General features: G+C 32.4%; 1 protein-coding gene across 6 annotated transcripts in view; it reads right to left on the reverse strand.

The window, feature by feature from the left end:
* The window catches only part of LOC145683952 (uncharacterized), a 304,183-nt gene that overhangs the window by 96,581 nt on the left and 183,775 nt on the right, over positions 1-23,827 (reverse strand). For 5 of the 6 annotated variants that reach the window (XM_081755665.1, XM_081755663.1, XM_081755664.1 and 2 more), the window contains exons 7-12: positions 22,721-23,093; positions 19,824-19,949; positions 17,040-18,768; positions 8,278-8,402; positions 3,939-4,112; positions 2,579-2,703 (exon numbers count right to left, since the gene is read on the reverse strand). In XM_081755665.1, the coding sequence (XP_081611791.1) occupies positions 2,579-2,703; positions 3,939-4,112; positions 8,278-8,402; positions 17,040-18,768; positions 19,824-19,949; positions 22,721-23,093 (2,652 nt within the window). Of the gene's footprint in view, positions 1-2,578; positions 2,704-3,938; positions 4,113-8,277; positions 8,403-15,559; positions 15,651-17,039; positions 18,769-19,823; positions 19,950-22,720; positions 23,094-23,827 lie in introns of all 6 variants that reach the window. The other variant, XM_081755666.1, reaches the window with a different exon arrangement.

Below are 23,827 nucleotides of genomic sequence, written 5' to 3' on the forward strand. Positions count from 1 at the left end.
AGTGTACAACATGATGAAGGCCTACAAATCTCATAGCAAAATCAAATCGGTGAAGGAAAACAGTGGTCGGAAGAAACTCTCAGTGACAGATTTTGCCGAGCATTAAAGCGGATTGTCACCCAGAACTATGGTGCGATTGTGGTGCAAGTGATGGAGGAACTTAAACAGCAGCTTCTACAATCTGTGTCAAGTACAGCTCGCCGCGACTTATATGACATGGACATAAGTGGTCAGGATGGATGCGCGAAACTAATGATAAAAGATTTAACGTTTTAGCACAACGTCAATTGGCCGCGAACGTGCAATTGTGTCATGCGGTGCCATGGACCGCTGGTGACTGGAAACATGTGATGTGGACTGATAAATCATCGTTTACCTTATTTCATACTACAGGCTGCCTTTATGTATGGCGAACGGGCAAAGAAACGTATGATTCACATTGTGTCCGCCAAGTTTAAAATATGGCGACCACTTCGGGATGCTGTGGACTTCAATATTCTTGTTTTTATTTCACTTGGTCTTGTGCAGACGCTTATTAGTCGCGTCACTGTCCGTCATTTTAGGGGGTCACATGCATTCTATGATCCAGTTGTTGTATCCAGGCAGTTCCAGGATGATAATGCTCCCATTTACACAGCTGGAGCAGTTGCACTTTGGTTTGAAGAACATTGAAATGAAGTCGAACACTTTTCCTGGCCCACTCAATTTCCCGACCTGAACATTTATGATTCATTTGAGAGACACGAATCCAGTGTAGATTTTCACTTCCTTCCTTCCATCAGAAAAGCAAATAATGCATAAACGCAGAATGGTATAATATTTCACTTGATACCATTCACGACCTTCATGATTCTATTCCACGTCTGATCAGAGCTATTCTAAGGGCAAAAGGTGGTCCAACTCCATAGTAATCTGGGAAAGTTGTACTTTTTACTTTTTTCAACTAAATTAATAAATATTGCATGTATGCATACATGAATAGATGTAAAAGAGTTCAATGATGAAATTAGACATTGTCGAAATGGATTTACTTGAGATACTATAACTGTTTGACACTTATTTTGGTGTGTTCTGTTAAACTCCACTAAATACATAAACGCATTATGGCATTATGTAGCGTATATCGGCTATTGTTTTCAGTAGTCAAGATGAACTCGAGACTTTTATCTGTCGCTTGTATCTGACATATATTAACTTGGTTACGTATATCATTAAATTTTTATATTATTGACAGCAAAACAAACCTGATACTAAGAACTTTTTCCGCAAATTTTTCTTGTACATGAAAGTGTTAGCTTCTTGCTATAATAGTAATTTGAACTGAATAAATAGTAAGGATATTGGTTTATAATTTATTGTGATCAAACTTGAGTGTCAAATTTATATATATTTATGTGAAGAACAAAATAAATTTAATTCGATATATATACAATAAAACTGCATATCGAGGAAAGAAATAACCTTTCTAAGATTTTCCGTCTTGTTAATTTTTATTCTTCTAAAAAACACTATATTTTATGTGCGCAATAATTTAAACAAAATGCAAAGGCAAATTAACTATAAACATAAAATGTAATATGTGCTTTCTATTTTACACTTTAACGCTTCTGGTTTAAGGAAACTGTCATAAAATATAATGCTTATACTAATACCATTAATTTGAAGTTAAATGTACTTCTCTCTTAAGCAATAACAGATTCGCATTTTTTAAGAAGCATTTCAGTTTAGCTATATTGAGCTTTACGTCTTATGTAAGTCATATCTATATTTAAAATTATTTCATTGTTAGAATTACTTAATATGTTTACAAGTATAAAGATACATGATTGATCGTTTCAGTTTTATCTTCTTTCTTGTACTTTGGAACAGTTAATTACATCAATTAAAATAAAAAATTAACGACAGTAGAACTCCTCTAATCTGTCACCTTTGAGACTGAGAGTACGGTCGGAACGAAAAAAAAAAAAAAAAGGTTGGCTTATCAGAAAATAGAAAAATACGGATTTACAGTAAAATAAAGAATCTCTTAACTAAAAAATTAAGTAAAAACATTGCAAAAGGGTCTTCACCATCTATCTTCACTGTATATTATTCAATGTTTTTCCGATTTCTTCTTTAATCTTTTATTGTCATATTACCTACATTGAGTTCCTTGGCAATTTTCTTTAGTGATTTCCCTTTGTTTAGTCTTTGTAGCACTGCTAATTTTTCATTTAATGAGTGTAAAGTATTTATGTTTCAGTCCTGACATGTTAAGAAACACTGTACTGTAATGAACTCAGAACACTGTCGTAAAACCAGGGAACAGTAAGAACTAAAAACTGCACAGCACAGTACAGAAAACATGCATAACGAAAGATACGATGCAAGAGATGAGGGAATACTAAAGCAGACAAGCGGTAACAGCAAGTAAACAACAATGCAACGACGGCAGTAAACGACAATGGGCCTTCTGAGTCACCAACAAGTTGGAACAAATTCGACTGGAGCACGGTCGGATCAACCGGAGTGTCGGACCAACCGAGGGCGGACGAGGGGATTCTGCTGTTTTACACAAAGTATTTTGGAAATTACCTACCTGCTTCTTTGCATTGTGCCTTTTGGTCTTTTCTGAGTCAAAGTTAATTCAGTCTGTAATCTCTCATTATCTCTTTCCTTCTCGATCAGTTTCTTTCTTAATTCGGACATTTCTTCTTCCAAAACCTGAAACATTAATGTTTTTATGAGAAACAAAAATCGTATTTATAAGCATAAAATTGTGCTTGGTATATTTAGAACACAATTTAGAAATTAGATATGGTTGTCATGATAAAATTCACTTCGTATCCTTAGAATTTTATTTTCAGTAACTATTAATATATATAATAATTATTTGTATATGTAATATTTTCCCTATTTACGAAGAAAATTTTCGTAATATTATCTTCATAAATTCATAAATGAAATTAGTTTAAATATAATGTTTCGATATTTACATAAGAAATAAAATATAGAAATAGAATATATATATATATATATATATATATATATATATATATATATATATATATATATATATACACAGGGTGGTAGGTAGATCCACCGAAAAACGTCTCCTTTCAGAATTATGATCCATTGAAAATTCGAAAAATCACTTTTCAAATCTCCCTAACTTAGAAACTATAGGACCTATCCCAAGCGATTTAAGGAATTACACAGGAAGTGGTATACGCTCTATCTAAATATCCATGTTTCAGAATTCACCGGTACCAGTGAAACGAACGCACCATTATGTCTTAAAGCAGTATCCCTATACTTCAACTTCCTTTTTACAGTTCCTTTCACCAATAACGGAGGATGGTAAAACATGGATATTTAGATAGAACACATACTAGTTCCTGTGTAATTCCTTAAACCGCTTGGGATAGGTCCTATAGCTTCTAAGTTAGGGAGCGTTTTGAAACGTGATATTTCTAATTTTCGGTAGTTCATAACTCTAAAAGGAGACGTTTTTTGACTCATGTTTATTAGAACTTTTTTCTTTCATCTCGTATAGGGAACCGCCTCCCAAAGTTTTTCGGTGGAGTTATCTACCACTCTGTATATATATATATATATGTTGTTTCAAATTAAGTGATTAGTAAAGGTTCATTTGTAAGAAAATCTTGATTAAGACGATTGATAGTGATAAGAAATGGTGTAGTTAGGCTTGTGCTAAAGTTTGGTGAAAAATGATGAAGAGGATTAAAAAAAATCATTTTTAGAGAAATTAGATATAAATTACATTTTTGTTTTTAAAAGAAAATGAAGAATCAAGTGATACCTATTATTCATTCCAGGTTTCCACAATTTCTGGGTAAGTAGATCTGGTATGCATTTTACTAGTATGCATGGTCTTGTAAAGCTAACTCATCTTCAAAAATATACTCATACACATAATTATTTTTAAAAAATCTTACCTTCAATTTCTGTTCATAAATTGCGTTTCCTTTGCTCAGTTCAGGAGATGGAGGAAGAACTTTTGGAGCAGTGCTCTTCTCCGCCAACTTTTCCTGCAGTTCTTTAATTTGTGTTTTCATGGCCTCACTTTGAACTTCTAGATCTTCTACCTTCCTTCTTAACACTGCCGCTTCCTAATCAAAGAAATTAGGTCATAGTTAAAGGTGAAAAATCTTATTAAATTGGAAGAAGACATAACTACATATGCCAATCATGAACATTTTCCTACAACATGCTAACACGTTTAGGAATGTTAACAATCATATTTTACTTACTTGAAATTTTGATTCCTGAAAATAACTTACACTTCCAAGTTTTCGGCTCTGACTTGTAGCTTTGTTTACGCAAGATAAAAGTACGAATAAAAGTAATAAAAACATTAAAGAAATAAAAAGGAACGATCTCACCGGAGTATAGCAATGCAGAAAACATTTCGTTGACTGCTGCATTACTATCTCACGGTGACAAAATATTTTCTGCACTCCTATACTCCAGCGAGTCCGTTCTCTTTTAATTTCCCTGATGTTTTCAGTATTGTTTGTCCAATTTTTATCTTGTGTGAACAAGACCCCAAGGTAGAGCCGAAAACTTCGAAGTGTAACGTATTTTCAGGAATCAGGATTTCAAATTAGTAAAATAAACTTTTTCGTAGTATATCACTGTTACTCAGGAAATATTTGTCTAAAATTATAGTATTACTATTATGTAAAAGCGGTCTTCATTACAAATTCAATACTCATAAACGATATCTGTTTCTCACCTTCAATATTCGATATTCGATTCCTTTACTATATTTTTTATCATAATATAACGCAAGCAGTAGGTTTCTTTAAATTGAAATAAATTACATATTATTCTAACGCCTTAGCAATGAACATAATAATTTTTAAAGGTTTACACGTTTTGATATCGACATGATGTCCGTATATGTCGGTAAAATGTAGATAATGCTTTTACTTTTGCTAGGAAATACATGCAAATAGTTATAGTAGAAAAGACAAAAGTATTTTCGTTAAAGACCTTTACACATTACTGTTTTAATATATACGACTAACCTTTTATAATAATATTTTGGATGAACTTGAATTACAAGGTAACTAAAAACGTTCTTGCCGTTTGTGATCACCAAAAACATAGGAACATACAACACATGGTACTCAGCGTTAGATCTCGAGCATCCACTACCTTTTCTCAGTATTTCTACAGGTGCACAGTGACCTGACGATAAAACTCAGGGTCTTGAAAGGAAATAAATCCGCAAGTGCGTGCCATAAACCTGTCTCATTATCGAAAGATTAGTCACGGAGGTGGTTACCTACGGAATGAAACAGATAATAATCTGATGATGCTGTGTTCAGCGAGTATGATGGATGATACAGTGTCCCTCAGAAAGGCCGCTGAATTGCGTCCTTGGTCGTTCTTGCTACGTATAGTCTCATGTTGAACACATCCTACTTGGGAGTGTCACGCTGGACCCACTTTTCGCCACTCATAAATATGACTGTGTTGCGGTGTCGAGACAGCAACGACAAAAGGGCTTTTAATCGCTTTTGTTTGTTGGCTGCCTACAATGTGTGTACCCATTTACTCAACTTGTACACCTTCTCTATGTGGCACAGGTAAAATCTGTTTCCTTGGAAACTTGGAAACATTCGGCAAGTTTACCACATGTTTGACTGTTGTTCTCTATGGCTACTTTCAGGCCCTCGTCATCCATTATCTGCGATAGTCCGCTGCGGAATTTATCACAAAGGCTCAGATCTTCTAAGCTGAACTTCTAGAATCAATGCCTGGCAGTGTATTCATTCACTGTATCCTGCCCCAAATGTCTAACGTACTGGATGAGTTGATGGGTTTCTGTCAGGCTCACCTTAAAGTCATACAGCAACCAACAACGAACGAGATGCTTTGATACCTCTATTTCTCTTCGTGACTGGATGAGCTATGATTGCTGGGTGCACAGCATGCCTATATTGACGCAAGTCAATAGTCACATTAATCTCCATTGCTCTTCCAGTTCGTAAATCGATTCGTTTCCTGTCTGTGTGTGCTTCATCAAATTGGACGTTACATATGGTAAGAACTTTTTTGGTTATCTTATACTTACATGGATACATGTTTTATTAGTCTATTATCTCTATTAATGTCAATGTATGTTGAATCAATGTAGCATTAGACTAACTTCGGCAGTATTTTATTTAGTATTTTTAACGTACGTATATACGTATCATATACTTTGTAATTGTCATATCAGATTGACGCATTCATAGTGCATGATAAATATGTTTTTAATAATAATAATAGGAATAGGAGATAAAGGAATAATAGGAATAGAACAGAAATAGGAGATAAAGCAGCATATAAACACTGTTAATAATAATAATAATAATAATAATAATAATAATAATAATAATAATAATAATAATAATAATAATAATAATAATAATAATAATAATAATAATAATAATAATAATTTATCTACTTATTTATTTATTTATTTATTTATTTTGTTTTATTAATTTATTGAATATTACAGATTTATCTGTCCAATTACAATTTCCATAGAGTAGAAATAAAAATATACAAATGGTGAAAATAAACATAATGTAAAATTGAATAAAATTAACACATGCACATAAAAAAGATACAGAAATCATATATAAAATAAACCATATACTTATATAAAAGAAGGAAAAAAAGAAAGTAATACTCTGAGCTCCTTATAAAATAAGTATACAAATGCTTTTGAATAAAACTGAAATTCTGTTCAAAAATGTCAATAATATTAGCAAGATTATTAGCCGTTAACAGAATTTTATATATGGGTACATCATTGAGCCAGTGAATTGGTCTAAAAATTTTGGAATTTCTTGTATGATAGCTAGTTACATGCAAAGTTACCATTGACAATAAATTCAAATTACCATGAAGAATTGAATGCAACATTTTGACATCAACAATAATCCTTCTTTCGGACAACTTCAACAAATCCAGTGATAATCTAACTTCATCTAAAGGTATACCTTTTTTAACACTTGAATTTCCAACGTAGCCAGGCGAGAAAAAGGTTTTGAATCGTTTCCAAGGTATTTGATATATGATATGTACTTCTGTTCCATATATTTGAGCAATATTCGATATGACTTCTGACATTAGGATAATGTAAATTACGGCAGGTTTTGACACAATTGAAGTCTTTGGATATTCATTTCAGAATGCCAAGATTCCTTCTCTCTTTAGAACTTACATCTTAACGTGTTGTTTAAAAAGTAATTTGCTGTCAAGAACAATGCCTAATTCTCTAATAGTATCTACAGTTCTGATTGGAATATAATTTACATTATAAGTAAAGTAGATTGGATTTGTTTTGTTCGTGAAACGCATTGAGTAAGTTTTAATAATAATAATAATAATAATAATAATAATAATAATAATAATAATAATAATAATAATAATAGTTTCATCACATAAAGGATTTTGAGCTGCAAGATAGTGCACGTTCAGCTGGGCGATGTTTGATCAGTGCACTTACTTCTTACTAATATTTTTATATAATGAAAACTCCCCTAAAATTTATTACAATAACATTAATGTGCACTTCTATTTCTACAAATTACAACACTGAGAAGCACTGATAGCAAAGAGCCCAAGCTCATATAATTTTCCAGCAGGTATAACTATGTAACCAGTGGCATTCATAGAATAGCATAACCAGTGGCGTATTTAGGGGGGACTTCCGGGCTTAAGCCCCCCGAAATCTTACTTACTATAGTAAAGTATATGAAATATCTTGCAAAATTTTCACATTTTTAGGCAAAGCTCCCCCCGAAAGTTAGCAAAGCCACCCCCGAAACAAAATCGTAAATACGCCACTGAGCATAACCCTTTTCGCACGGGAACCTTTTAACATCTTTATAAATTCCAACCAAACTTCAACCGCAAACAAAAGAAATATGCACTCTCGTTTGGCATTGACGCATCTGTACGATTCATGTGGCCCGCAAAATTGTATCGAGCCGTCCCCGACCGAAGAAATAAAACGCAACACAAAAATAAATAATTATTAGTGATTGTAGGTGGTATCCGCACAATCGTGCGGGTACGTCGTAAAAGGGAGAAGGGGGAGGACCTCGAGCATTTAATCTCATATTCTGTCAGGACAAGCGTCATTTTTGTATATAGTTATTTTTCCATAATACCTTGTTGAAGAAGGAGGGTTTAAACCTCGAAACCATCCTGGGATACGCCACTGCATGTAACTAATCTAGGGAATAAATTTAATTTAATTTACATACTCACCTGTTCATTTAACTCCAGCTGTAACTTTAATTCAGCTGGGTCTTCCAAGTCATCTGATATCCCTTCATCCTTTTCCAAATTTGGCTCAGGCGTCATTCGCGCAGGGCTTGGACTGTGTCTTCGGCCTGTCACATGAATTACTTCAGTTATAGTACCAATACGAATACAATGGATTTAGGTGACATCATTTACTTTCTAAGTAATACAGCGTAATATACTGATTACGTAATATGATATAAGCTATAGACTTAACAAATACCTCTTTTCTAAATGTATATATTAAATTAGTTCCTGAGAAACAATGACTTTAAAATATAATTTCTAGACATCGCTAATACGGTACTATCGCATTTTTTAAACCTTTACTTGCGTTATTAATGTACTCCAATCTGCAAGCAAGACAGAGCTAAGTGAAACGTAATTATATTGGCAACTATTTTAATTATACTTCTAATAGCAATTTGGATATAATTATCTATAAAGAATTAATTTGAATAAATTAAAATTGTTGTTATGTTTGAAAATTCAAGATACAGTATTCGTTTCTTCCTAAGATTACATTAAATTCTTCTTGATACTTCGGACTTGAAAGTTATCTTTCATGCAAAGAACTAAAGTAGTGTAAAATGTAAACATATGATTAGTGCGAAGAAATTCAACGAAGTTTAACCATACGAACATCTTAAATCGCTATATATAACACTATGTATATTGCTTTCTAATTGTCATCGCACCACGTGACTTTAAATCGGTCACACAATTATATGACAGTGTTATATATGTTATATATATTTCTCTTGCCACTCATAGACAAATCCGCATAAAAATAACAATATTATTCCATCATCTATTTAAGTGAGAAACACCAAAATTTAGTTTATTCGAATATTCCAGGTTTCAATAATTTGTCTATCTGAACTTTGTTAAATTTTTCGTTTTTGTACTTAGTTTGAAAATGTTTAGAGAATTTATAAATATGATTTTCAGTTTAAGCGGTATTTTTCTGTTCTTTTAATTCAATGTTAATCTTTTCTACATTGTACATTGTTTCATACATGCATGTTTCTTCGTACACCCCACTATTCGAGGTCAAATATTTTTCTTAACCTCTTAAAGTTTCCCAGTGTTCCTTCATGGTGTTCAGTCTAAATTAATACTATGCTTGCTAAAGAACATTTTTAAGTAACTTGTAAATTTGTGGCGATTATGCGTATCTTCCATATTATAGATTCCAAAATACCAAGAACAATTTAACGAATCTAAAACATAAGGACGTCCGATTTTAAACTAGCTTTGGTACAGATTTGACAATATAAAAAGTATTTTATTTTGAATTAATAATAAAATTGTAGTTACAAGGTAATGTAATGTAATGAAATATTTAGTAGAAATGATCACGAATAGTAAAACTTAGTGTATGTTCAACTTGATAATCACTCTGATTACGAGAATAAAACTAATTGAATTCCTAAAACTTTGAATTATTCTTCTTGATGGTTCTATGTCTTTATTAATAATCTTATGTGTTTAGTTCTCAGTGTGTCTAGAATTAACTGAATGAATATATCTATTTGTATTAGTTTTATGCTCCAAGTTCAAGGGTTTTAGGGCTAATTGATATTTATGTTTATTTCTTAGGAGATGACATCTCTTTTAGTATCTAGGCTGTATGAAACGTGAACTTATTGTCTATTTAGAATCGAATTAGTGACCTTGCATTCAGAAAGTACACGTACCGAGAGCTTTGGAGATTTAATAAATGTTGAATTTTGGTAGTCAAGATTTGAATAGGATAAGAATTCGGAATAGTATAATGTTAAATAAAAAAATCCTTATCTCTCGTAATTGTCATTTGTATAATATTAATGTTTTGAATTGGTTAAACTACCAAGACTAAGATATGTATCGCTTCGTTCTATTTATTGATATCATGCAAACCAGCAATTGCAAAGCTACAATTGAATTAAAGCTCAGGGGGCACGGTGGCTCAGTGGTAGAGCGTTCACCTCCGGTGCTTGGGGTCCCTGGTTCGATCCCAGCTCGCGCCGTGTGGACTTTGTAGTGGACAAACACCGTGCTCGTGGGTTCTCCCGTTTCCTCCCACTTTCTTCATTCCACCATTTCATTCATTTCTCATCATCACCGTCTCCTTTAGCCTAATCGGCATAACCGTGGGACGTAAAACTAAAGATTTCATTTCAATTAAAGCTCACGTTTGCTTCATTGCTCTCTCTCTCTCTCTCTCTCTCTCTCTCTCTCTCTCTATATATATATATATATATATATATATATATATATATATATATATATATATATATATATATATATATATATACATGCATTATTTAAATATATTTTATGTTTTCTCATTTTACCGACAATATATATTATATGAAATTCATTTTATTTGATTAAAACAAAAAATAAAAATAAAAAATAGAAGCACATACTGTATGTGTAAGTAAACTATTCTTCATTTTTATTTAGGTGATAAAAAAGTTTAAATAGAATACCCGACATGCTCCATGTTAAGAGACATTTCTTTTAAAAGTGTAACTAAATGTATACTGTGTGTACAAATCTCTTTGTTACATTGTATTTTTTAAACAAAAATAATCTAGTAATCTGTTGGTGTTAGACTAATGTCTTCATTATATGTTTATTTGCTGCACTAAGTTCTGTAAGTAAAGCAATATGTATTCATAAAATTTTATATAAATTCTCCTCCTACTCCTCAAATAAACAGTATATTAATCGTATCCCTTAAGATTTTCCCATTTCAAGCATTTTGTATAGATTTCTGAAACAATGAGCGAGGAGGTATATTTTTAGAAAAAAAAATTAAGTTTTAGTTCAATATTATTTGTATTGATGTTCCATTATCTTGCGTAAATTTGTGTTTGCTTACAATTACAATATTTAAAACAGACGATTAAAATTGTTTTATAATATTAACAATATTTTCAATAGAAAGAGATCTACGTTAAGAGTAGTTAAACTTTCTCTTTAAGACTTACTATTTTATCATATTTGAAATTAATTGTTTTTACCCGTGAGTGGAAGTTAGAAAAAGTAAGGCTAGGCTTTAGAAATATATATGCTTCAAACAATTTTTGAAATATTTAGTGGGTTAAAATATTGCTTAAATGTTCGTTATATGGCTACTTAACTTTATAATGATGTTTTTTCAAACGAAAACTATATTTGTTTATACAATAAAAAAAAGTGTATGGCACAAGAGTATTAACTTAACGAAAAACTAACTTGATTATACATAGTATTTTTCTTGTGAGAATTTTCAAGAACTCTTTTATCTCCTTCGTCAACCACAATGAATAGCATCTAAAAGGAATAACATCAAAACAAAACTTCCATTCATACTAGTCAAAATTAAATACACTGATGTTATAATTTCGTCATACGTAAACAAAACATAATCATTATCTAGTAAGAACTCACAACTAATTTATAAGAACTAGGAGGCATAAATGCGTTAAAAGTAAGACATTCGTTACTTATAAATGTCTTCCAGTTTTTGACAAACAAGTTATGAGTGTTTTGTTGACAGTGATTATACTCTGTTTACGTACGATTTGGTTATAAAATATGTTGACTAGTAAAAGTGTGAGTTTAATTTTTGGCATTAGTTTATTTCGTGATTGACGAAGGAAACAAAAGAGTTCCTAAAAATGTTCATAGGATAAATATACAGGCATAACAAAGTAGCTTCTTGCTTAATGTCTCACTTGTTTATATTGTAACAGCTAAATAGTAGCTTAACTCTCTATACAGGTGATAAACTATTATACTTATGTATGTGAAAGTATATTACTAATATTGAATCAACGAAATATTAAAACAGATCTAATATGAGAAGGCACCAGATGAATGTAAAAAATTAACATAGTTCCAGAGACACGGTGGCGTAGTTGATAAGACCTACCAACTGGAAAGTCTAAATTTTACCCCCGATGGTTTTCTTTCTAGTCACACTCTCCCACAAGAAAAGAGTTAACCAATTTCTGTAGGTACGGCTCACAAGGGAAGTCACATCGGTAAAAATCATATTTTTCCTTTCAAACTAAGAGAAGAAAATACAGCATTTAGAATATTAGATAATTTTCTTCCATTAGTTTGAAGCGATAAAACTTTGATTTATATTTATATGACTTCCCTTGCGAGCCACTTTAGGAAGTAAAGGCGGACAAAGCGTCATGTTAACTGAATCATTTCCTTGTACGTACGAAAGTCGAATAAGTGTGAAACCTTACTTACACACCACCTCTAAATCTAGTCGACTCGTCAAGAAGAGGGAGTGTACTTTTTTTTAATAGCGAAATTCTAACGGCACTCAGGAGTTTTCTTATTCATAATTGAAATAAAGAAAAATATATAATCACATATGCAATACACATGTCTATACACATGTCTTCTTCCAAGATACACATGTCTATATTAAGAAGTATGGACAAAATACTTGAGATATAAGGTATGCAATACTGATACAGATTCATGAAAGTAAATAAAACAAATAATTGAGGTATTATGCTGATGCATAAATATAACCGTTTTAGTGTATTCCAATGGAACAATAATTTTAAATATAATATTAACCAGCCTGATAGAATTAAATGTTTTATTTCTCCTTTATGAGTGTGTATATATAACCCAAAAAATCTGTATAAATTGAAGTTTTAGAAATATAATTTAATTAACATGCCTTGTCTTTGTTCTCAAATATATACATGTAATGGTCAAATAAAATGTTGTAATGGACCACACTATAATATTTTGAAACTCAGATCGATTTCATAACTTAAAGATATATTAATAATTGGTAGCAAGAATGCAGATCACAGTTTTTAAGGTTTAATTATAGTCTCGTCCTTAGGTTCTAGCAATTATATTCATATCAGTTTCGAAGATTTTTTCACCCACATCTATAAAAATGTAACTATAGAAATATTTAAAAGTTCGTTGCAAATCCCGTTTTCCTTCTATGGTTGAGACATTTATTAGTAAAATTGCTTATACAGTTGGAGTGCAGAAATGGACACAAAATCTCGTATTTTAGGTAACAACTAAAATGCAGGAATTTTATAGATAAACAAGTCAGATTATCACTTATTTTTACAACAAATATTTTACTTTAATTTTTAGTAACAAATCAGATTATTTAGTAAGTTATCTATCTTGGTAGTGAACTATTAGCATGATACTTGTACTTAGAAATCTTTCCGTTTAACGTTCCACGATTATATCTTTATGTTAAGGAGACGACGATTAAAGCAAGTGAATGATAATGGAATAATTGGTGGAATAAGAAGGTGGGAGAAAACGGGAGTACCTTAAGAAAACCACGGAGACGATATTTTCCACCATAAACTCACTTGGCTGGGTATTTAACCAGGGACCCCACGCACCAGAAGTAAGCACTCTACTGCTGAGTCGCTGTGTCCCCTTACTTGTAATTAGAGAAAGGATTTAATTTAAAATAATTATTTATGGAGAAGCTGAAGAAAAACATCTGTTTCATATTGAAATATAGAATTACCACATGTAACAATTAAAATTATGCCACAATAATTATACAACTATTCTCAAGTTAGTTGAACTAGAATAATGAATGCAATCAGTACGTTTGAAACATAAGTTGGAATTAATAAAATGCGGATGGAATACTTAAAAAATTGAATTTTTCAACTATAGAGTGTAGTACTGAAAATTTCGCACAAAATTTGAGTTCATTGAAGTTTTCTAGAGTCTTTTTTGGAATCTTTCTATTTGATCCAATAATATTTTTAAAAATTAATTAGTTTTTTTTATTTTATTTTAGATTCATGTTGAATACTTAAAATAAGTAAACAATTAATAAGTAAGTCTGAGAGAATTATAATTTGCTATATTAAGTAAGTATAACCTTTAGAATTAAATGTTTTACACTTTTCTAAGTACACTTATTTATACTTTTTCTTGTGTTTCATTTTTTCTATATCCACTCATGTCTATGTCTCATGTTGTTGTGTTTTTTCCCCTTTTTTTAAAATTACATCTTCTGGTTATGAAATATTTCTATATAGTTCTTTATTACTGAACCCTTTAGCCTAAATTGCACGTTCTCGCATAATAGTTGGAAGATTACAAGATTCGGTTCATTAAATCAAATATGCTAGTGACAGCTATTGTGATATGCTAGTCTGTTATATCACATCACACTTTGTCCAATGCCTTTTGTCATGTTATAAAATTCAGATGAGCTAAACTAAGTAAAGCTATTAAACATTCTGGAGCTATAACTAATAAAGGGCTATGGTCAATTAAATGACGCAAATTAAACTAACCCAACATATAAGAAACAAATAAAATAATTTGTTGAGTTCCTTAATGTAATGATTGTATAATTTTTTTAAAATTTATGATTATCTTGCTCGATATCCAACGATATTTATTTCAGTTCATTGCCGAAAACTAACATAAATTTGGCAAGAGACACGACAATATTGTACGGTACATTGTTATTCGATAAAGATCTTGTACACACACATCTGATGCCTTCAGTGACAATGAAAATTGGTATTGTGCAGCATTAGAAAATGGTTACAAACCCGGAAAGCATAAGTGGAATGCAATTTCATAGATAGTGCATTGTTGTATATAGATATGTTACATGCCTTTTTATGTATTTTTGAAAGGATAAAAACTAAATTTAATAGCATAAATCTTACATTCTTTACTTCATACGTACAGTATAAGTTCAAGAAATGACTATCAATAATAAACTAATAAGAAACAATAAACTAAAATAGAAGAACGAATTTAGGTATTGATTTAGAAGTTCTATAATGTTAAAAAAATATTTTGAGGATTACTTGGTTAGATTAAACGGTATTATTCATGCTGGTATAGCAATGTTCTGAAGGGTTAATGAACCTCAAATAAAAAGAAAATAACAAAATTGATTATTTGTCTTATTAAAATTTAATTAAATATATGAAGGTTACACAGCGAAGTAAGTGCATTGCATGCCAAAGATATGGAACGAGTCCATGCCACGATTGGTATTAGAATAAATAAGTATTTCAAAAAGTAAATGAAAATGAATAAAGTACTGCATATCTTGCAAATATGCGTGAAATACAAGTAACAAAATAATTTAGGTAGAAACCAATACGAATAAAAATATTTTCTCGGGTAATGGGATTATTAAATAATTTAATTTAGCAATTGCAAAATAAACGTAAAACAATTTAGCATGAAATACAGGAAGGCTATATGCACGTACTTCTGGCCTTCGTAGCCATTTTCTTCAGCTGCAACACCAAAGATTCATTGTCATCTTCAACACGGGAGAGCTTCTTCCTTAAGTTTTGTGCCTGAAAATACAGAAAACAATAGTCATAATGCTATTTAATAACTAGACATTAATCAGTGACCAAGAAGAAGATAATTTCTTGGTATTCTAGACAAACGTTAGTAAAGCAAAGCAGTACCCAATTTACGTTCCTACTTATACAGGGTCTCCCCACATAAAACCAGTATGTCTCATGTACGTGTTAATCATCTCTAGTTAAATTGCTTGTGGGGTGACAACACTGTCTCAAAAGTTGGCTACACTGCATTTTATCGGAAAGTTGAATGCAGCAGTGTGTTCGTATGTCAGTTGTTGTGAGAAACTCGTATTGTTGTGTTGGTGCAATGTGTTATGTGTTGAATCAGTGCTTGGGCGACCAGGAACATTTGTGACAGAGATTGCTAACGGTTACTTGGACTCCTTGCTTTACTTCATATCAGATGAGGTCTGGTTTCACTTGTCAGGTTATGTAAACTCCCAGAATTGCAGAACTGGTCGTAGAAGATAGGTGTTTGGTGTGCTTTGTCCGGCATGCACATTATTGGCCCCATATTTTTCCATGACACCTTAAACAATGCCAGATATCTAGAGATCTTTGGCTCTTTCTATGCCCAATTAACAGATGCAGAGAAGCTGTAAGCAGTATTACAAGAAGATGGAGCAACCGCCCACACATCCAATCAAAGTGTGACCCACATCAGCAACGTGTTCCCTGAAAACAGATTTGTCAGTTGACGCCTTTGGCCCCCAAGGTCCCCAGACTTAACATCGTGTCATTTTTATTTATGAACTGAAAAGCAAAGTGTAACTGACAATCCCCAATATACAATCTTAAACAGAACATTACTAGAGAAATTAACAACATCATGCCTGCAGAATTACAGCGCGTTGCTGGTAACGTCATCAAACGAGGTCAACGATGCCTGGATGTCTATGGCTACCACTTCCAGCATCTCTTATAAACAGGTAACTGTTTAATGTTACTATTATCTATTCATTGTTAGTTAGTTCATTGTTACTATTAAAGTGTTACTTGAATCTCGTGCGTGGGGTGTATCGGTTTTATGTGGGACATCCTGTATAAGGTTTTAAGATACTGCCTGATTGGAATTGTCTTAATGGAAAAAAATATGGAAAAATCATGAAGCAAATACTATTTTCTTTCTATAATCTACTCAGGTCTCCGCTCTCCATATCTCGCATTTTTCATCTCTTTAAGTACGAACTTGAAAAGCTGCTTCTATGATACAGGTAAATAAATTTGAAACAAAATAAAAGTATATTTGGCGTTTTTAAAAATAAATATATGCATGGTCTGTAGACTTTATTGTTATCTGATTCAAGAATATATCTTATTCTTGGTCACTTATTGTTGCAATTATGAATAAAAAAATACATAATCTATAGTTACCTATTGGAGTCATTAAAATTCCCATTGGTGAGGCATTTAACAATTGCTTGCTGGAAGGCACAATAGTGTTCAAGGAGAACTGGAACTGTCGCATCATTTTTAACGGGAATAAAGTAGGGAAAGGAAACCATTCAGATGATTCCGAAGATTGTTTATTGGAACTAGAACTATTAGATGATGGTGAACTATCAGAATGAGTGTCAGTTTTATGATTTCTTACAATTTCACTATTAGCTTTCTCACTTTGAATGCTCGATTTTGGATCATTAATTTCACTAGTTTGTCTTGTATGTGCTTCGTCATTAACTACAGTTCTTGACTTGACGTCTTCTAAACTAAGTTCGTCATCATTGTTAGTACAGTTTAATGATTGAAGGTAATTTTTTCCTGTAGTAGAAGATTCGTTTGTTGAAATAGTTGATTTATTACTCATATTATTGTGGTTTACTTCATTTTTATTACACAGTTGCTCTTGGTTGTTTGTTTCTTCAACTTTTGTCAAAGATTGAATTTCATTTACAATTTCACATGGTTCAAGTGATTTACTTGCGTTTCCATTACTAACATTATCATCAGTTTGTGTTTCATTATTTATTGCTATTATTGGTACATCAGTTTGTGTTTCATTATTTATTGCTATTATTGGTACATCAGTTTGTGTTTCATTATTTATTGCTATTATTGGTACATCAGTTTGTGTTTCATTATTTATTGCTATTATTGGTACATCAGTTTGTGTTTCATTATTTATTGCTATTATTGGTACATCAGTTTGTGTTTCATTATTTATTGCTATTTTTGTTTCTAATTCTACTTCTGTAATTTGAACGGATCTAGTGCTAGCAGTTTTGAAGGTGTCCGTTTGTATGTATATAGAACAGTTTTCTTTTTCTTCGGTTTGGATAGCTACAGAACAGCCCTCTGTGACTTCAGTCTGTATAGGTATTGAACAGTCCCCAACGACTTCCGTTTGCATAGCTATAGACTTGTCTTCCGTTATTTCTGTTTGCACAGAAATGGAACTGCCCTCTATAATTTCTGTTTGCGTGTCTATGGAATTGTCTTTTATTTCATCCGTTTGTATTGCTGTGGAACAATCTTCTCTGACTTTTGTTTGCACAGCGATAGAACAAATGTCAACAACCTCTGATTGTACAGCTACAGAACAATTTTGTAAGAATTCCGTTTGAATAGCTACAGAACAATCTTTTGTAAATTCCGTTTGCACAGATCTTTGCACAAATGAGACGGAATCCCCTGCATGCTTTTTCTTCACCCCAGTAGGATACTCAGAACATTCTGTTTGGATACCTTTGGATGATTTATTTGATTCAACTAATGTATGAGGGTCATTACATTGAGTTCTTTTGATATTAGTATGTTGCGTATAAGAATCTCTAGTTCTACTTACTCCTAGAGGTGGAAACATGGATTCAGAATATACGAATTCGAAATCATTTCTTTCAATATTTTTACTCTTGATTTCGTATAGTTTTCTTTGCACATCTGACTCTCGAATATTAGCTGCTGGTATAGACCGACTCATTGCATCATTACTTCTTCGCATATTGCCTGCTGCATTTATGTTTCTAGATGTTTCTGGACGATTTTCATAGGTCTTGCTTTGTCTTGCACTTATGAATCCACCTCTTGTATTCCCTTTATGTCGATTTTTGCGTCTAGAATTTGATCTACTATATTGATCACTTCTATAATCTGGTATCTGAACCTAAATAAAATCTTTATGTTAGTAGAGATATCAATATAATTTGACAGACTGTACTTAGAATTAATATAAGGTAATGTCTACGTGCAAACGACTCTTCTAAAATTACATCCAAATTTTATACAAGCAGTTAATTAAATTAGAATTTTACTTATGTAATTCGATTGAACATTCTCATGAATATAAAACAAGAAAAATCTCATTAACATTTTCTCAAATACTCATTCATTAGGGAAGTCTTCACTTCTTTTTCCTTTTAATCATACCAACATTATTGGTAATCATATTACGTATCACACTATGCTCTCGTTTCAATAGTAAAGTTTCCTCAGCAAATTAAAAAAGATCATGGAATTTGAAACGTATTGTAAAATAATAGAAAACAAATATTGTAGATTTAATTGACAATTCTTGATATTTCGAGAAAATTAGAAACAATCTTACTATTTACAAAAAAGTATATATAAATACAGACATCGTCCAATTTCCATAATCCAACGTGAAACTATTTTTCTAATGATTTACACAACTTCATAAATGTGGTAAGTTATTTTCTTTTTCTTTCACCTTCTTTAATTTCTTTCAGTTTGAACATCTTTTAAAATCAAAGATTCTTAGTTTTTTTAATTGTTATAGATCTTAAGGTATAACTTTCCAGTTTGAAATTGGAAAGTTTTCATTATTCCTTACGATCTCACAATAGAACAATGACTTGAGAGAAAATAAACATTTTTAAGAATACATTTATGAACTTAAGTTTCCATGTTACATTATTACTAGTGAAAGCAACAAATATCATAATATTGATCTCCTCTTCGAAAGGAAAATATTATAACCAACAAAATTTCAATATTTTTTGTTTATTTAATATTGGATGCATCAAGTTGATAAAAATAAAATATACAATGCAGTTCTTACGCAAATAAGTATAATGTTAAATATTTTGGTGCTGAAAATATTGATGAAAATTGAGAGCTCTAAAATCAAGATGCAAATAATTGCTACCATATAGTTAAAATCAACAAATCGTATCTGACTCTATAAATACTGATAATTACCTCCTCTTCTGCAAAGCGCAGCTGTTCTCGAAGATCAGCTTCCCTTTCCATGGAATCTTGAAGATCACGAAGAAGCTGTGCTGGATCGTCCTGTGACCCTCCACGCATAGACTCTCTGCTAATGGTCTACAGTTTGTTAAAAAAAAAAAAAAAAAAAAAAAAAGAAGAAGAAGAAGAAGAAGATAAATTACAAACGCTGATAACTGAAAATTAAGACATGAGCAGAAAACATCGTGACAACTACATAAAAATTATAACACATACATTGTGTATGTTACATGTGTATTATATAATAAAATGTTTTAACTTTATTATATATATATATATATATATATATATATCGTGTCTCTAAATAACGTCGACATCGTTTGGGAGGTGATTCCTGACACTAAGATAAGACAAAAAGTATAGATCAACCTGGGTGCAGAAATCCGTCATTTCGGAGTTATAAGCTGCCGAAAACATGAAAAAATGAACTTTAAAGATCCATAGTTCCAATACTAAGGGACCTACCGTAGTTTGGTCAAGACCTCACTTAGGAACTAATATGTGCGCTATCCAGAAATATATGTTTCAGAATCCTGCGATACTCATGCAACAATTTTTGTTGGTGAGTACATCAAATTATATGCCCGTAGCCAAATAGCGCACATATTAGTTCCTAAGTGAGGTCTTGACCTGACTACGGTATGTTCCACAGTATTGGAACTATGGACCTTTAAAGTTAATTTTTTCATGTTTTCAGCAGCCTGTAAGTCTGAAATGATGGATTTCTACACCCAAGTTGGTCTATACTTTTTGTCTTATCTTGGTGTCAGGAATCACCTCCCAAACGTTATCGGTGTTGTTTTGAAACATCCTCTCTCTCTCTCTCTTTCTATATATATATATATATATATATATATATATATATATATATATATGATTTATATAATTTATTAATGATATTAATATTTTAATAAATATATATAATTTTAATTTTTCTACCTCTTTTTAATTTTCAAGATAAAACTTTTTGCTGAAAATAATAGATTTTTTGAAGAAAGCACTATTTAATAATTAATATTCAAAGAATAAAAACTTAAGAAATAACATGATCATATACATTACGTATCTTTCATATTTCAGAAGTATATATAAGCATTGCAGTTTAGTTCAAAAGTACACAAGAAATTGAATCTGGAAACAATAATTACAAAAATTGTCTACTCATATATATATATATATATATATATATATATATATATATATATATATATATATATATATATATATATAGGGTGGGCCATAAGTCCCTTACCACCTCTTGTAAAATCCGTGCTCGTGGAAAATAGTGAACAACCACCATATAGTAACATAGAAGGCCAAAGGAGAAGTCGGATTGTGATGGTGACCAAGATGGCGGCCATCTTGAAAGCCGTCATCTTGAATTCACGTCAAGATTTTAAAATGGGAACATGGTCATGAGGCACATAATTTTAGGCTAGAATTTAAAGACAAACACAATGGTGAAATCGGTTTGTTGATATCTTAATTTGTTCAAAAGTTACAGACATTTCAAACTGCTAATTTTACCGTACTGTTTCTGTTGTTGCAGGTGCATAATTATGCCGCTAACGACAGCAGAGAGGAAGGAGTTGATCAGGGCATGTGGAGGAAGGAGTGCAAGGGCTGTAGCAGCGGAATTCAATGCCAGGCACCCAGATCGACACCTGTGTCTCATGTTAGTGTCACCCAACTCTTCCAGAAGTTCATGGATACTGGTTCCATAGCAGATAAACCCAGGTGTGAAGACCCACGACCGAAACAGATGAAGCCACATTAGTAGCAGTGCTGGCATCATTTGCTACATCACCACACCGCAGTACCCGTCGTCTGTCCATAGAATGTTGTGTCAGCCGTACATCCATCAGACGTATCTTACAGAAAAGCAAGTGGCATCCGTATAAATTGCAACTTCAATATCATCTATCTGAAGAGAAGTGATTAAGCAAAACTGTCGCTATTGGTCCCCGACAAATCCTCAGTGGGTTGACCCTTGCAAAATGGTAGGTACAGGCAAATTAATGGTGTGGTGTGGTCTATGGGGCACCAAAGTAATTGGTCCATTCATCATTTCTGGTACCCTCACTGCTGAACAGTATTTGGATATGTTGCGGGATCTCATCCTCCCTTCCATATTGTCCGAGGACGGCACATTTCCACTCTTTTTCCAGCAGGATGGTTCCCCTCCGCATTACGGATTACATGTCCGTACCTATCGGATGAACAATTGCCTGGACGTTGGATTGGGCGCCATGATCCCATTGAATGGCCAGTACGATCACTAGATCTGCCGCCATTGGATTTTTATCTGTGGGATCATCTGAAGGCAAAGGTATACGTCGAAAAGATCCGGGATCTTGAACACCTGGAAGAACGCATATTTCCAGCCTGTGCCGATATTTTGCCAGAAACTCTTTTGAGGGTCATGGACAATTTTGTTGAACGATTTACCTTGTGCATAACTCGGGATCGGAGCCACGTAGAGCACGTGCTCCGCCATGCGTGACAGGTAAAATTAGCACATTGAAATGTCTGTAACTTTTGAACAAATTAAGATATCAACAAACCGATTACACCATTGTGTTTGTCTTTAAATTCTAGCCTAAAATGATGTGCCGCATGACCATGTTCTCATTTAAAAATCTTGACGTGAATTCAAGATGGCGGCTTTCAAGATGGCCGCCATCTTGGTTATCATCACAATCCGACATCCCCCTTGGCCTACTATGTTACTACATAATTGTTGTTCACTATTTTCCACGAACACGGATTTTACAAGGGGTGGTAAGGGACTTATAGCCCACTCTGTATATGTATCCTTATTAAAACTTATTCGTGTCTATTTTGCTTACCTCACCAGGAGCTGTCTGAGCAATCTGTCCAAGCTTTGGAGCTCTTTTTCTCTGTGTATCTAAGGAAGGAACTTGAAGCGTGTTTTTAGCTTTCAGTTTCTCCTGAAGTTCTTCCACTTCTTTCTGTAGACGAAGGGACACTTCATTCGATATTGCTAGTTCTTGTTCTAGTTTCTTGATTTTCTCGGCTCTGTCCACTTCCGTTGATCCTCCGACCAATTCCCTGCATTTTCTTTCGATTTCTAACTTATCAGCTTCCAACTGTTCTGTCTTCCTTTCAGCTTTTCTCAACTTAAATTGAAGAATTCGGCAGTTTTTGGCAGTTTGCTCTAGTTCCTTCTTCAATGATGCATATTCTTCAGCTTGATCTTCTCTAAATAAATAAACGATAATTAGTAAGTGTAGTGTAAAGATGTTGGAAATCTTACATTTTAGTTTTCTCAGTGAAAACGTCATTTTAAATTAGAAATTGATTTCCGACGTTATCAAAATTGATGGTACCTTCAACGATTTGGTAATGTAATTTTGTTGACGTAAGAATCAGAAAAATATCGTTAACAAGAGTTGTATATAATATATTGTTGAAAAGCAATATATTTGTAATCTTTACCAAAACAACCTCAGTTCATTTACTCAATACCACTCAGTAATTTAATTCCAAATGCAGAAATCCTCTTATGCTTATTGTTAATTTTGAATCGTTTATAAGTACACCTAGACTTAGATTTTATATATGTAATTGGTTATTGTAACTTTCATCATAAAATAATTACGTTTAATTTTTGTACACTGTTTTATCAAAGTACAAGAATGTTGTAAATGATCTTCCCGATTTCAAAGTTTAATAACTCGTGTTTACATATTATTTTACAATGACATGCAACTTATGTTGAATGAAAGAAAAACTCAAAAAGTTTCAGTGGCTGGTAAAGCTGATGTTTAGTTACGCATTCTGCCACTAGGGCGACTGTAAATCAAGATAGCAGGAAACGAAGACCAGATAGAGTTTTTTGTTAACGAATTTCTTGTAAAACTGTCTGTAGTTAGTGTCTAACGAAGTTTCAGGACAAAATCCGAGTTAGATCCATCAAGCGGGCACTCAACTCT

Source organism: Thermobia domestica, chromosome 4 (genome assembly GCF_964235325.1).
Source record: "Thermobia domestica chromosome 4, izTheDome1.hap1.1, whole genome shotgun sequence".
Taxonomy (NCBI): domain Eukaryota; kingdom Metazoa; phylum Arthropoda; class Insecta; order Zygentoma; family Lepismatidae; genus Thermobia; species Thermobia domestica.